This window comes from Miscanthus floridulus, chromosome 7, assembly GCF_019320115.1.
Source record: "Miscanthus floridulus cultivar M001 chromosome 7, ASM1932011v1, whole genome shotgun sequence".
Taxonomy (NCBI): Eukaryota; Viridiplantae; Streptophyta; class Magnoliopsida; order Poales; family Poaceae; genus Miscanthus; species Miscanthus floridulus.
In genome coordinates this window covers 20,575,941-20,591,372 of record NC_089586.1, presented here as the reverse complement: position 1 = coordinate 20,591,372, position 15,432 = coordinate 20,575,941, and the positions used below count along the sequence as shown (strand labels likewise).

The 15,432-nt window shown below is 46.8% G+C and overlaps 1 protein-coding gene across 2 annotated transcripts; it reads right to left on the bottom strand.

Moving 5' to 3' along the window:
* Positions 1-1,570: 1,570 nt before the first annotated feature.
* Positions 1,571-3,890, bottom strand: LOC136462753 (protein G1-like1). Of its 2 annotated transcripts, none has more exons than XM_066461801.1 (2): positions 3,824-3,890; positions 1,571-2,764 (listed from the first exon to the last, which is right to left on the bottom strand). In XM_066461801.1, the coding sequence occupies exon 2, from the start codon at positions 2,706-2,708 to the stop codon at positions 1,923-1,925; it is 786 nt and encodes a 261-aa protein (XP_066317898.1). In that variant the 5' UTR covers positions 2,709-2,764; positions 3,824-3,890; the 3' UTR covers positions 1,571-1,922. The 2 variants fall into 2 exon arrangements, with proteins under 2 accessions (XP_066317898.1, XP_066317899.1); XM_066461802.1 differs by lacking the exon at positions 3,824-3,890 and adding an exon at positions 3,429-3,496.
* Positions 3,891-15,432: the final 11,542 nt, after the last annotated feature.

Sequence of the window (15,432 nt, the reverse complement as noted above, 5' to 3'; positions counted from 1 at the left end):
CCCTCATGCCACCGCTGTTAGGGTGAGAGAGGTTTGGTGCAAACAGAGAAGAGGGCGTCCGACGTTGAGCGGCACGGTGGGGGGGGGGGGGGGGGGGGGGGGGGGGGGGGGGAGGCACCGGTAGGACGGGTGCTGGGAGAGTGGGGGTGAGGATTTGGGGTTGAAGTTTTATATTGGGCCAACATTTTCACCGCCGGTTAATGTTACAAACCAACGATAAAAATAAATAACGTTGCTAAAATGTATTAATTATGTAGTAGTGTGGACTTGTGTTAAATTTGTTTGTGAAGATTGATATGTAAATACATAAAGAGCGTGATGATATCGGTGTCAAGAGCGATTGTCTTGAGATAGGGGCATTGTAGCGTGGGTGCGGCAACGCATTGGCGACACAGCATAGGCAAGCACAGGGCAACCGATGTGCATCACGGTGTGTCCGCGCATGTGAGGCGGGCACATGTGGCGCAAATATAAGTTTTAGGAGCCGAGTGTAAAATTTAAAAGTAATGAGATAGAGTTGAGAGCTCAAAACAAATTTGGGATGCTGGATGTGCATGACTTGGGAGCTAACCATGCTGGTTTATGGAGGTAAGTCATGCAGTTTCAAACTACCAAAACTGGAATAAGGACTTGGGAGCCAATCATGCTGGTTTATGGAGGTAAGTCTGCAATTTTAAAGTACCAAAACTAGAATAAGAACTCCGAACAAGTTTAGAGAGCTGTGTATATGAGTATCAAAACTGGAATAACAGCTCAGGAACAAGTTTAGAGAGCTGTGTATATGAGTATCATATGAGTAGCAGGAATAAAATAAGAACTCAGTGAATTACATATAAAATAGGATGAAGTTGCACATGCAGTGTTTTTTTGGTGGGTGGGGTTGGGGTTGGGTGCAAACTGTATCCACCGTGCCTTCCTGCATACATGTCATGAATAGTTGACATATGTCCGGTCAACGTAACCCAACCGCACGTCTAGAAGATTTCCTCACATGTCTGCATAGGCTTGGGTTGGCTCCCACACCCGCTACTTTCGGTCTCCACCATGCGTGGCCTCGCATGTCCGCATGCGGTTTTGGTTGGCTCTCATGCCCGCTACTTTTTTTTGCCTCCACCATGTGTGGTCTCGCATGTCGGTCGCCTTCCACGTCCGTTGCTTTTCTATATCCACAATGCCCGGTTGAATCGTGTGGACTGAACATGTGGTAACTATTTATGAGTATGTAGGGAGACATGATCGTGTTGACGGGACACGTAGCAACCAATCATGAGAGACACGATATGGGTATAGTTTGCACCGAATTTTTTTTATGTGGCGGGTGTGTCCGTGCGTGGACGGGGGTGGGGTCACGTAGCGTATACACTTCTTTGCACATTACCCGTAAGCTTGCTTATTATTTAGGGCAAACATCATCATGCAATTAGAAACAACTAGTTTACCAATGGGCAGTATTTGTGAAGAAAATTAAATATAAATGCCAAATCGGTTAGGACAACAACATGAGAGCAAGTAACAACATACGGAGTAGCACAATTATCAGAAGCAATGCAAAAAGAGTTGAGCGCAAGCTTAGGTCGATTGATCAGCCACAGCACATGATATCCCCACAAGAACGTCGCCGTGGGGAATGAACAAGCCATATCTAATCCTGCCATTCTATCGATCACTGCATGTCTGCATACAAAAGACCATGCACAAACACTACAACCAAAAGGGAGGCAGCAGCGGTTGGTGATGTGGCACTGGCAGTGGCGTCTCATACACAAAGATCACGCGCGCGCGCCGTGACCAAATCTATCGCCATTAGCAGAAACATGTAAGCTTACTTACGCCTAATCACTCTTGCATTTCTGCTAATTAAGCCCATGGAACTGTGGAAGAAGTACTGGAGGTCTGGAGGCCGCTAGCTAGCTAGCTACTACCTAGTGGAACACGGACAGCGGCATGAAGAACCCGGCCGCGTGCGCCTCGGCGGCTGCCGTCATTGCCAGCAAAATATCCTCCCCAGTCCCGCCGCCGCCGCCACCTCCGCCCACGGCCGGGTCGATGGGCTGTGTCACCGGCGGCAGGAAATGGCCGTGGAGGAAGTGCGCGTGCGGGATCAAGAAGTGCGGCGCCGGCGGCTCGGCCACGTCAACGGGGCGCCGCTCGGCCACCGGGCCCGGCGCGGCGTGCAACGGATGCTGGTGCTGCTGGCCGTCCTGCTGCTGTTGCTGCTGCTTGGGCTGGCGGTGCGCCGGCGGGTGGCGCCTGCGTCGCTTCTTCTCGTAGGCGATGCCGCGCGCCTTGGCCTGGCTGTCGCGGACCTCGCGGAGGTAGAGCCTGACGGCGCGCGCGCCGAAGGGGTTGGCCTCGGGCCGTCCCCCGTGCTCCTCGAACGCGGCGCGCAGGCGGCCGACGAGCGCGTCCAGGCTGCCCCACGCCTGCTTGAGCGGGCACGGGCACGGCGCCGGCGGGGACGGGTGGCCGAAGAAGGGGCACCCCGCCGCGTGCACCTTGGTCTTGCCGAACTGGTCCAGGTAGCGCAGGAACTCGAGCACGTGCGCGCCGCTGCACCGGGGCAGCTCCAGCGGCGGCCGGTGGTTGCGCAGGTACTGCCCGAACGTGTGCCAGTCCCGCCGCTTCTGCGACTCGTACCGGCTGGGCCGCGCCGCCGCCGAGCCAGGGCTGTCCGCCGCGGCCGCGGCGTTGCGGCCGGCAAACTCCATGGCTCGCTCGGTCACCACCTGATCTCCGCGAAGCGCGAAGACGAACTCGATCAGATCTGCATGACGCCATGACTTGTTAGTCAAACGATTTGACCAATGTACAATGGTTTATACAAAACAACAACGAATGATGCAAGGGCCAAGTGCTGGTCGGACCGACGGAGCTGAGACGGATCAGGCCTGTTCGTTTGAATTTATCAGCGGGCTTATCAGCAGTATTTTTCTCTTACAAGGAAACAGCTTCAGCAGCCGGCTTTAATACATAGAGCCCCTCGACGAACTAGGGTTTCAGGTTGGAGCTGGGAGCAGCTGCCACACCAACCTGTATGGCTGAACTACTCGATACTCCATGATCTAGCTGTGACTGACTAGCACAGTTTGATGATCTAGAGCTGATCCGTAGCAGACATGCAAGAACTGACGCACGCTGAAACTTGCAGAAAAACGCGGAAAATGGAAGGAAGCAAAGCAAAACTGCAAACTAGTCACTCAAGCCAACAAAGTGCAAAGCTGCGCTTCGACTGTGCTCGACGAACGGAGTATAGTAGAAAAGTTCAACAGATGCAACACCACCAGTACACCACACTTTGCTCGACGAAAGGAGCTGGGCTGCACTGTGCTCTGCTCTCTCGTTTGGTCTGGTTGGAGAGAGAGGGAGAGAGAAAGATGTGGCGGTTCGTTCATAGACGACGCATCAAAAAGGGAGAAGAACACACCTACCGTCTACTACCGAGTACAAGATGGAGATGGCGAATTCATAATTGATCCTCCAAACTCCGATACGAGTGTCGCCGTCCGATTTAAGGCACGCTGGGTAGCTAGCTGTCTGTGGCAAGGCCCTTGTGATGCATCTACCATCTGCATAGCATGTGTGTACTGCTGTACTGTGCGCAGGCCTGGCCTTCCCAGCAGTGCGTACTGCACGATCGATCGACTAGTAAACACTGCAAGCCGTAGGCATAAAATATGCTGATGACACGGATGCATGTAGACGTTGTATATGATGCAAGAGGAAGAAGAACAGCGAGATCACAGAGCCTTTCAGAAACTTGCATGCAAAAACCACAAAGCGATCGACGGATCGATCTGTGGAGACGCATGGCAAGAGAGCGTACCAGGTAGGAGGAGGAGACGACTGGTCCGGCGGAGGAGGAGGCGGCAGGGAAGGGTGGAGAAGAGGATATGGTCACCGTGTATGTAGCGAGAGGAAGAGGATAAATATATGGAGGGTTGAGAGCGGTCACGGTCAGCAAGCCGGGGAAGAAGAAAGGAGGAGAGAGAGAGAGAAAGAGGAGGCAACAAGGTGCAAGGTAGGGAGACACTGACAAGGCTTGGGGCTCCACACGCGGCGCTGATATCAACCTCGTGGGGCCTAGCCTAGACAGAGGAGACAGACGACGGCGAGGCAGGGACGAGTCTTTCCCCATACAGAAGGTCGTCACCTCAGTTGTCACCTCAGCATTCTCTCCTCCCGTCTTTTCGCCATGGCCGGGTCTCCTGTCTGCAGGGCCCGACTGCGGCGTTAATGCGAGCGGAAGTGGCGGGCCTCCTGCTCTCTCTCTCTCTCTCTCTCTCTCTCTCTCACAGACGAGATGTCACCCCACGGCAGCGATCGGTGGCGCAGCGCGCTGCGCGCAGTCGCCGCTCGCAAGAGAACAAAACGTAGGAGTGGTAGTGGTAGGGACGACGACGGCCGGCCGGGGCCGGCCGACGCGTAGGGGCGGGCAGAGGGGCAGCCCGGCAGGGTTGCATCGGATCAAGACGAGAGGACGCACCGTGCCCGTGTGCTCGTCATTCGTCAGCGTACAGGTCGTCGCATTGCATCGTGCCGCGTCTCGTACGTCTACGTGCGCTGCTGCGTGTGCGCGCGTGTGCAGTGCGGCAGAAATGATTTTTACGCACGGTTGAAACCTGTTTTTACGGTGGTTTTGAAACCGATGCTACGATAGAGATATCGACAGTAAAAATATGATCCTTTCTGAGCCGAGGTTTTACGATCGTCTTTTCTTTTCCGACCGTACTAGGTACGTGTTTCCTATGAGAAAGAAGAGTTGTTAAAGTACAAAGCTAGCGAAAATCTTCATCTAGGCCTTGTTTATTTGGCGAAGTTTTTTGAAAAATGATACTGTAGTACTTTTGTTGTTATTTGACAATGAGTATCAATCATAGTCTAATTAGACTTAAAAGTTTCGTCTCGTGAATTTCGTCTAAACTGTGTAATTAGTTTTATTTTTTATTTATATTTAATGCTTCATGCATACGTTCAAAGATTCGATGTGACAAAAAATCTTAAAAAATTTGGCAAAATTTTGGGAACTAAACACTACCCTAGTCGTGGAGGCTACCTTATCCGCGCACCCCTCCACGTTCACTAGATCGGAGAAGAGCCAATAGCGCGTCACGCTTGGATTGAGACTTTGGCTTAGCGCGTGTTCAGTTCCACTCAAAATTCTAAAAAGTGCTATAGTACCTATCACATCGAATATTTACGGTTCGTACATAGAACATTAAATACAAAAAAAAACTAATTGCATAGTTTGGTGGAAAATTGCGAGACGAACGTTTTGAGCCTAATTAGTCCATGTTTGAACACTAATTACCAAATAAAAACGCAAATGCTACAATAGCCCAAAATTCCAACTTCCTATAACTAAACACGCTCTTAACGAAAATGTTCTGGAAGGCGTCGAAAGCTCATAGTCGAGCAGCTGCTGTGTGTTTTGGATACAGAAATATTATACAACATATATATGTTTTAATAAAAAAACACATAGATTATTTTTATCTCTCTTCCTCTCTTTTTCTCACCGGTGACCACCGGTGTCGGCGACGGCGACCGGCGAGCTCGCAGTAGCGGCGGTGGATCTGTGATTTGTTCTTTCATAGAAAAAAAATTATGATTTGTGATCTATGGTACGTGGAGGCTGGAGATAGAAGAGGGGTGAAGGCTATTGGATTTTAATCCTATGATACAAAAAATCATGTGTTGAAACTATATAAAACACATAGTTGTGTAGTAGACCGACTCTTTGGATTACCATCGTCTTTTGAAAGTACGTATTATATTAAAAGGCTGTTCGGTGTACTCTCTCCGTCCCAAAATAAATGATTTTTTTACTTCACGACATCTTGTTTGACTGTTCATCTTATTTAATATTATTTTATAAATAATATCTGTTTTGTTATAACTTATTTTATTATTTGAGATTCTTTAATATTTATTTATTTATTTTATAATTTATTAAAAAAAATAAGACGAACCGCCAAACAAGATATCTAAAAGTAAAAAAAGTAGCTCTACAGACTTTGCATATGTATATAAAAAGTTGAAAAGAGGGTTCCTAAATGGCAAGGTTGTTTATTTATTGTCATATGGGGGCAGTACGATTTTGACTGCCTCGATGCCTTAGCTCAACTCCAACTTATGTGATGGCTGTTACATTAGAAAGGAGAAGCTCGCCACAAAGAAATAATTAAACCTTACCTCGAGAAGAACTTTTGGTGAGGAGAAACATGAGGATCCATGGCAACAACTAAACTCACAGACTAGAAATATACATTTGAACACTGAACCTGATACATTAATAAGATGGGCCTTAGAGAAAAATGACAATTTTACCACAGCTTCCTTGTACAAAGAATTATTTTTCCTTGGACTAGAAAATATGGCCGGAGATCATGTGTATTTGGAGAGCAAAAATACCAAACAAAATCAAGATTTTCTTGTGGTCAACTTACACAGACTATTTACCATATGCATAACAACTAACCAAGAGGAATGTCCTGGAGACATTCACTATACAAACTCTGCTGCCAAATTGAAACAACACAACACAATTTTTTCGCATGCTATTTAGCACATTACATCTGGTGGACTTATCATGATGTTTTCTTCTGGAGGATGGTTCCAACAAACTTAACTCGATTATTTGAGAATAACAACAAGAAAGGGGCTGGTCTAAAATCCAATATGATATATCTACCAGCTTGTATAAGTTGGAGTCTTTGGTTAACTCGTAATGACTACGCCTCTAACAATAAAATCAAAACGCACCTTTTTTTTAGAACACGTCCGTTGACGCTCATTACCCACCTTGATGTACGTGTTATGGTAGATTGCTCGATAATTTTTATGTAGAAATGGAGCATATGCTCAAGGAGAAGGAGAAAAGTTGGGCGATGAGGACGACGAAGAGAGTATCATAACATTTGCGCAATCAAGCGATCAGTGAATGCTGTGTAGTTTTCTTCTCTTTAAAAAGTCGACTGTAATGTGCTGATGCTTTGTTGGGCGGCGCTATACTTTTGGCCTCTCTTGCTCTTTTCTGTTAGCGTTTAGAGGGGTACTAGTGCCTTGTGCACTGTAATGCTTTCCCGCGTAAGCTGGTTTCCTATCCTAGCAAACTGAACACTGAAAGCTATCAAGCGGAACAATGGTGTTTGGTCTAAAAAAAATAGACATCTTCTTTCTCCTAACCGTACACACGTGTGGGAGCGAGTGCATGCAGGCCGGGCAATGCCGCTAATTCATGCAGTGATGCAGGAGGGGCACACGTGAGCGCCTGCGCTGTCCATGGCCGGACGGCGGCCGCTGCAGCGCTGCCCGTCCGCTGTGCGCCTGCGCGGGCAGGCCGAGAGAACAAGACGCTGCATGATGCAAGACGCTGCATGATGCAAGCGTGGCTGATATGACTGCAGCAAGCCTGCAAAAGCCGCTCCACCATTGCTGCGCCTGCATGCGCATTGGCATTGTGGATTGCACGGGGCACCTGTTCTCGTGCTGCAAAGATTAAAACTGCTGAAATTTGGCCTATACAGGTGACTATGCTAAAATATCATGAGAGAAAAAACACCGTTTTGAAAGTAGTCCCTTAATAAGCTCAACCGAACACGACGATCGTCGATGCAGCCTACTGTAGTACGTACGTACTCCGTACGCTGCTACGCAGGTGCCAGGACCCAGGAGCAAGCAGCAACCCTACGCTAGCTTGGCAATGGCAAACGCAAGATACAACAGGCTTTTGCTTTTGCGCACGCCGTAGCATGCAGCAGAATTGGGAAAGCTCTGCTCAGCTCAGACTTTCTCGTCGTCCCTACCACCATGAACATCTGATCTGATCAGTCAGAGGATGAGCAGTGCGCCCGAGTTCTGACCGGTGTTTCGTCGTTGCTCCCGCTCGAGATGGATTTGTACGTCTACAAGAGTACAGGAGTGCTACACATGTTGTGTAATAGTGATATTGAGTCTGTTTGGTTATCATCCTAAAAAATAGATGTTGACACCTTCAGTTTGTAATAGTTCAGTTTGTAATAGTGCAACGACATCATCAGGCCACGTTTAGATTGAAAGTTTTTTCAACCTGATGAATAGTACAACTTTCGTCTTATTTGACAAATATTGTCCAATCGTGGACCAACTAGGCTCAAAAGATTCATCTCGTGATTTCCAACTAAACTGTGTAATTAGTTATTTTTTTTACCTATATTTAATACTCCATGCAAGCGGCTAAAAATTGATGTGATATAGAGAGAATGAAAAAACTTGGAATTTTGAAGGGAACTAAACAGGGCCTCAGTTTGACCGGTGTTCAGTTTTTTTTTTCTTTTCCTGCCTTTTAGTCTGTCGCTGACTGACGTGCATGCATCGACAAGTACGTACCTGACTGCTCGAGTCCATCGCTGAGTGCCCTGAGAGCTGGGATAAAAACGGATCCCATACGGACGGATATCACCGATATTATATTTGTTTTTATATTTTTGTCCAGATTCGGATTCGAATACGGATAGTGTCAACTATGTCGGATAGTATACGATTGGATATCGACATCATAAATATGCGATTTGAGTATTCGGATACGGATACGGTATTGGATGTTGGATATCCGAACTCAGATACGGACATATCTCAACCCCTCTAAACAGATCCGGTTTCAAATACGGTCGGAAAATATCCGTATTGTTTTCATCCCTACCTAAGAGCATGTGTGTGCCGTTCTATCTGTTCTTCCAGCGGCTACCAGGAATTGGTGTATATATATGGTACATCTACGGCCGGTTTGGAACGGACAAATACAAAACAGAGAAACATAAAAAAAACATAGAATAGAAAACGAGTGTTTGTAGAAAATAGAGGAGTGCAAACCACGAGAATCCTCCATTCTGGTGAATAAGGACTTGCTCGTCCCTCTATTCACACGTAGGAAAAAAAATTTAAGAGCTTGAAGTAGATGTTTTATTTTCTCTATTTTATGAAGGAAAGCAAGTCTTTTCATAGGGAAAAAAACTAAAACTTTATTCCTCCATTCCAATCACCACGTGATGTAAGCAAAACATATGAATTGGATTCCTTTCAAACTCCTATGAAAATCATTCAATCCAAACAAGCCATTACATTCCTATAGTATATGCAGGTGTCTCCGGTCTCCGTCAAGCCGTCAAGGAATCCGGGCGCTGAAGCTTACATCACACTATAAAAGAACGAATAATTTGTCTTTATGTGTGTGGGGTGGGGGTTATAACCGTTTGATCTTGACACCGTTCACTTCTAAAATTCCTGTCATATCGAATGTTTGACACATGTATGGAGTATTAAATATAGACTAATTATGAAACTAATTGCACAACTTACGACTAATTTACGAGACGAATCTTTTAAGCCTAATTAGTGAATGATTTGACAACGTTGTGCTACAGTAACGTGTGCTAATGATAGATTAATTAGGCTTTAAAAAATCATCTCACAGATTAACCTCTGTCTATATAATTAATTTTATAATTAATTTATATTTAACGCTGTTTAGTATCTAAACACTCGACGTGACATGAACACCCCTTAGTCCGCGTGCACCGATCGGCTCTCGCTCCGCGAGCTCGGACGCTCCATGATTTGCCGACGCATCGGAGACCGCCGCAGTCACGCATGCGCACGTCTCCGCTCAGTTCGAGACTCCATCGATCCATCAAGACGCGGACTCTATTGTCGATCATCGATCTCAGCTCACGCACGGGCAGTAGGGCACAGGCGATCCCTATGATCATCGATCGATCCTACTTCCTGCGGGCAGCGGCAGTGCGGCATCGTCCCTCTGGCCTTTGGCGGTCTGCTCTTTGGGTTCTGGCCATGCCGGCTGCCGCCCTGCTATTCCCCAGCCGCTGCCGTCCTACTATACCCGCCTGCCCCGCTGCACCATGAAGACTTGAAGTGAAATTGTGCAAATCGATCTCACGCACAGGCTTGTAATTGTTGTCGTGAATCGTCTGTTTTTTTTTTCTTTCAGAACTTGTTCACGCCGTGAAGACTTGAATCATCTGCTTTTTTTTTCATAATATTAGAAGATAATATATCTTGCGAGTTTTTTACGGACTACGATTCCATCATTGCTTTTTACATCATGCTACAATAATATACACATTCGTTGAGCAAGATATTTTAGGTGGATGAAGATGATATATCGAGACATTGAGAAAGTTACGGACTACGATTCTACCATTGCTTTTTACATTATGCTACAATAATGTACACATTCGTTGAGAAAGATATTTTAGGTGGATGAAGATGATATATCGAGACATTGAGAAAGCGGCGGCAAAAAAAGTCAGATGGGTAGTATTGTAAGTTATCAGTAATGCATTTGAACTATTTATATTGTAATTTGGTGAATTTAAGATTTATTATGTTATTTAGTGCATGTATAATAAATTATGTTGCTAATTTACAATTGTTTATCGAATCAATAAATGGTTTTTACTGAATTGTTAAATATCTTTTATTCGAATTGCATATGATAATTTTTGTGTGGCATACATTATGATAAAATCCTAGGTCCGCCACTGCCTCTCGATCACGTACGCCAGTGCAATGGACTTAATCACACAGCTCGACTCTCTCTTGGTCACAGCTAGCCCCTAACCATGTCCTACCCAGTTATCATGCATGGCCTTTCTATATGTACACGTAAATCTAATCTATTTCGGTTGAATCCAACGCGCCCAAGTCTTAGAGCCTGTTCGGCTGGCTGGTCAGCCGACTTGTTCTGTTTTTTTTTCAGCCAGAGCAGTGTTTTTCTCTCACAACATTCCAACATAAACAGTGTTTTCGGTATGAACAGTAAATAATACAGTTCAGCCGAACACTCCCTTAAGTCGTTTGGTCCAATAGCCATATGCAACGTAACAGGGCCCAACTATGATTTTGCGTTCACGTCATAAGCCGTAGCTGAAGCCAACACCTGAACTTGACATGTCATGCACGACAGGTTCATGCACATGCACCACGCCCAAACTTTTGTGTACTGATGACTGTTTGCCTCAGATTTGAACCTTGTTCTATACGACCCAATCAAATCGAACAAGCACTTGACATCTACATTTATTGTATATCGACAGTTCAATTGACATATCTAGCGTTTTAAATGGTTTTAAGAAACACGTGCGTATCACACGTGCATATTTGCTCGCTATAGAAGGACAAAGAATATTACGTGCATGAATAGCAAACGTCAGTACTCTTCTGGGCCGGAAGAAACTAGAGAAATAAATCAAAGTTGGAGCTCCAATCTGTGTATGGCTGTATGCCAAGACGTGACCAAATAGAAGTTCATCTGGATGGTTTATGAAATGATGCTATTGGTAAGAGCTCTAGCCTTTCTGCAGCAGAAACATTGAGAAAACAAACGCCGCATCGAGGACTCCCAGAACTCTAGTAGGACGGAAGCCCAGAAGTTGTCGTTCGAGCGATGGCTTTAATTGGGCCAATAATTCCGGAACGGGAAGATTCAGCCTGATAACTTTCTTAGCGACGGCCTTGGGCCAACAATTCTGGAACAGGAAGATTCAGCCTGATAACTTTTTCCCCTACTCTCTACGAAGTCACTTTTTTTTTAACTTGGACTATATTTTGTGGAAAATATATTATTTTTTACAAGATCAAATAAACATAATATAAAAATACATTTCATGAGGAATTTAATAAAACTAATTTGGTGTTGTAAATGTTGGTCTATTTTTTTTTCTATAAAGTGGTAAAAACTAAGACCCCGTTTAATAGAGATTCTAAAGCGGCATCGGGAGCAGTTTGACATTTTTTTTTTGCCAAACGAGTAAAAAAAAAGGAACAACTCCTCAAGTGGAGCCACGAAAAACCTAGTCTTGCAATACGTGGGCGCTGGATAGAGATGAAAAAGGCAGCTTTTCTTAGCTCCGTGGAGTAAGGAGGGGCGGAGACTCGCGATGTCAATGGGGAATTTCCCGTCGGGGGTTACTGCCCCATCCTCGTCCCCGCGGGGTCAAATTTCCCCCGTCCCCGTCCCCGTGAAGGCTCATGGGGAGCACTTCTTCCCCATCCCCGTCCCCGCTCGGGGATTTAATCCCCACGGGGATCCCCATCCCCGCATCAACTGCACACCCACGCTGCCGCCATCCTGGATTTCCGCACCTAGACACGTCGTCGCCGACGAATCCGCACCTGGAGGCACCATCGGTGGAGCCCATGCAGCCGGATCTGGTGGAGGCAGTGGAGGTCGAGCAACGCCGCCACCGCTTGCTGTATCGGGCGCGTGTGCCCTCGCATGTGGAGGGGCGGAGACGCCACGGGGCGGAGGAGGAGGGCTGAGAGAGGAGGTGGGTCGGGGGACGCCGGGACAAGAAAGACAATGGACACCGTAGGAGGAGGATGGTAAGTTGGTAACCGATGTGATGTGTGGTGACTCGCAGCTGTCGCCCTCAAGGTGATCGTTCAGTCTGATTGCTTAGGAGTATTGCTAATCCGGAAGTTGAATGCGTTGCCGATCGATATATACCAGTTTCCAGCGAGCAAGTTTCTTTCGTTTTCGCTTGCTTACGTGAGCTGTAGTCCTAGTCTAATGAGGTGGCTCATCTGCTGGCTACAGCGAGTGATCGAGAGCGTTGCTCTCTCGATCTTCCTGACAGTGTTCCTAGTTATGTACATCCAGCATTTGGGTAAGCAATAATCAAATTGCGTGGGGGGCCGGGTCCAAAGCCCAAAGGCTGGTGACTGTAGTTGGGATATCCAGTCGATGGAGCCAAACCATCTGGGGGACACCGACACGGGCCATGCGAGTGCAGGCCCAGGCCCATGAGTAATGAGTTGGTGCAGAGCATGAGGTAATGTAACTGGAGTACTCTATGATTTCTCATTAAAAAAAGAAAGGCTGAAGTACTCGGTGGGTTTGGTTGGTTTGCTTCACTCGTCAGCCGTATGTAGCTGAGCGAGAAGTCAGCTTGCTTGGCTGTATATCTGCATAAGTGAATACATGCTTATGGGATATGCCCAAATCGAGCTTTGCTGTCGTGCTAACCTGAGTGGGTACAGTATAAGGATGATGGGTCCACATGTCAGTCTCATACACTGGCGGAGCTCGGTAGAGGCCAAACTGGGCTCCGGCCCCTGCTTGTCCGCGACACATTTTGAAGTAGCTGGTAGATTCACGAGAGAAGAACCACTGCAATCTTACAAGTTACGAGTAACGAGAAGCAAGCTCGCATGCAGCAAAGCAGTAATATGTGTAGTACTCGCTAAGCACCCACAGCCGGTGGTACGAGGTTGTGTCGTCAGTATAAGTCAGGCACTGGTCAGATATTTTGGCAGCTAAGCGTCAAAAATACTGTAGCACAACTGAATAATCGTCCCCCTTCATTTTGTAGCACGCTCCGCCACTGGTCTCATAGTCAGGCTGTGTTTAGTTGGAGGGGAAGTTGGAATTTGGGTACTGTAGCATTTTCGTTTTTATTTGGAAAATAGTGTTCAATCATGGACTAATTAGGCTTAAAACGTTCGTCTCGCGATTTCCAACCAAACTGTGTAATTAGTTTTTTTTCGTCTACATTTATTGCTCCGTGCACGTATCGCAAGATTTGATGTGACGGACACGGTAGCACTTTTTTGGAAGTATTTTTGGAACTGAACACGCGCTCATAGGTTAGACATGTTGTATTTACTCATGCTGGCCAGATTTTTTTGGCTCAAGCAACCTCACCAAACATCTTGTTTCTAAAATACGGCTCCACTCAGCCCGCTGTATCCCGTCCACCAAGATATATATTATAATACAAGCCACATCCACCCACCAAACACACCATATTTAAGGCTCTGTTTGATCCCATGGTAAAACTAGCCTTGCATTTTTAGCCTTATTTTTTGCCATGGGGATCCGAACAGAGAGACTAAAAGTGAGCTAATGGTTAAAAAATAGGCTAAAATATTTTGCTCCCAGAGAGAGCCTAAACTGAGCTAAACCGACGATACCCCTGTCGCTCCCCACGCGCGACACAACCCTATCCCCTGGCTCGCTCGTAACACCGCCGCCGCTCTCGACCGCGCGAGGCCGACCGCACACCCGCACTCCTACTCCATCCCCGTGCCGCCGCACTCATTCTCCTCCCCTGCACCACCACGCTCCCAGCACCGAGCAGAGCCACGCTCGCCCGACCGCCCAGCGCCGAGGACTGCCGCGCTCGCCCCAGCGCCCAGCACCGCCGCAGATGGATGGGTTCGGCGGTGATGGCACCAGGGATTTATTCTCCCAGCCGAACTCGTACTCCTCCCCTGCCGGCGGCTTCGACATCTTCTCTGACGCGGCGGGCCTCCATCCGGGCTCGAGCTCCGTCCATGGTCCTCGGTTTTGAAGATGAAGTGGAGGATTTTGTTGAAAGTGCCAAGTGATCCAATGTCAAAGCAAAACGAAATAATTGTAGCATGCATGGCACTTCATAATTTTATTCGAGAGAGTCGTATTGCAGACAAGGACTTCGATCATTGTGACCGTGATGAGAACTATGTTCCTCCTTAAGCATCAACCTCTCAACCTCCAACATGTCAAGCAAGGGACGAAGATCGAAGCATGAATGCATTCGGTGATCAAATAGCCAATGGCTTGTTCAAATAGATCTTAGAGAGTGTGTTTGATTTCGTGTATGGACTCAGTTGTGTAATAAGTGAACTATTTCGAAATGCATTCATGCTTGCCTGTGCATGGCCTACCGCCCAGCAGGCCAGCGGCACCTAGCGCCTGCGAGCACGGGGTAGTGCCCAGCACGCCAGCAGCAGCTAGCGCCAGTGAGCAGCAGCGCGTGCCCAGCAGCCCAGCATGCATGGCTGTACATGAATAATTAATCGAGAGTAATTCAGTCATCCTATATCATAGGACTAAAATTTAGCCTACGAATCCAAACACTCCAGCAGGAGTAAAATTTAGGAGCTAAACTCTAAGAGATAAACTTTAGTTCTTAGACTAGTGATCTAAACACCATCTAAGGCACTTTATTTGTAGGAATCTGATAGTGCAAGACGTGGAACCTTGGTGCAGCTTAACCGCAGGTAGAATCCTACAGCTGCATGGATTCGATCAATGGTGTGACTCTTCTTTGTCCCATCGAATCGCCCGCTGTATATTAGTGCTAGTACCAGACGGCAGCGGCCAACTTAGGGCATTCATAATGGTATAAGCTAGTTACTAGTTCTGAACCAATTTTTTTAATAGTGTTAACTTTTAGCATACAACTTATAATTTAGATTGTCTCACATGACACTTTCATGTGATCTTAAAATATGTGTATGAGTCTAGCTTTTTTGATTAAGAACTACATTTTCTCTCTCTTCAATTAAAATATGAAAAAAATACTTAGAGCTAGAGTCACCAATTGCGGGTGCCCTGTTGTTGTGTGTCATTGGTCGTCGCGTCCTTGTTTGACAGTAACGATAGCTGAG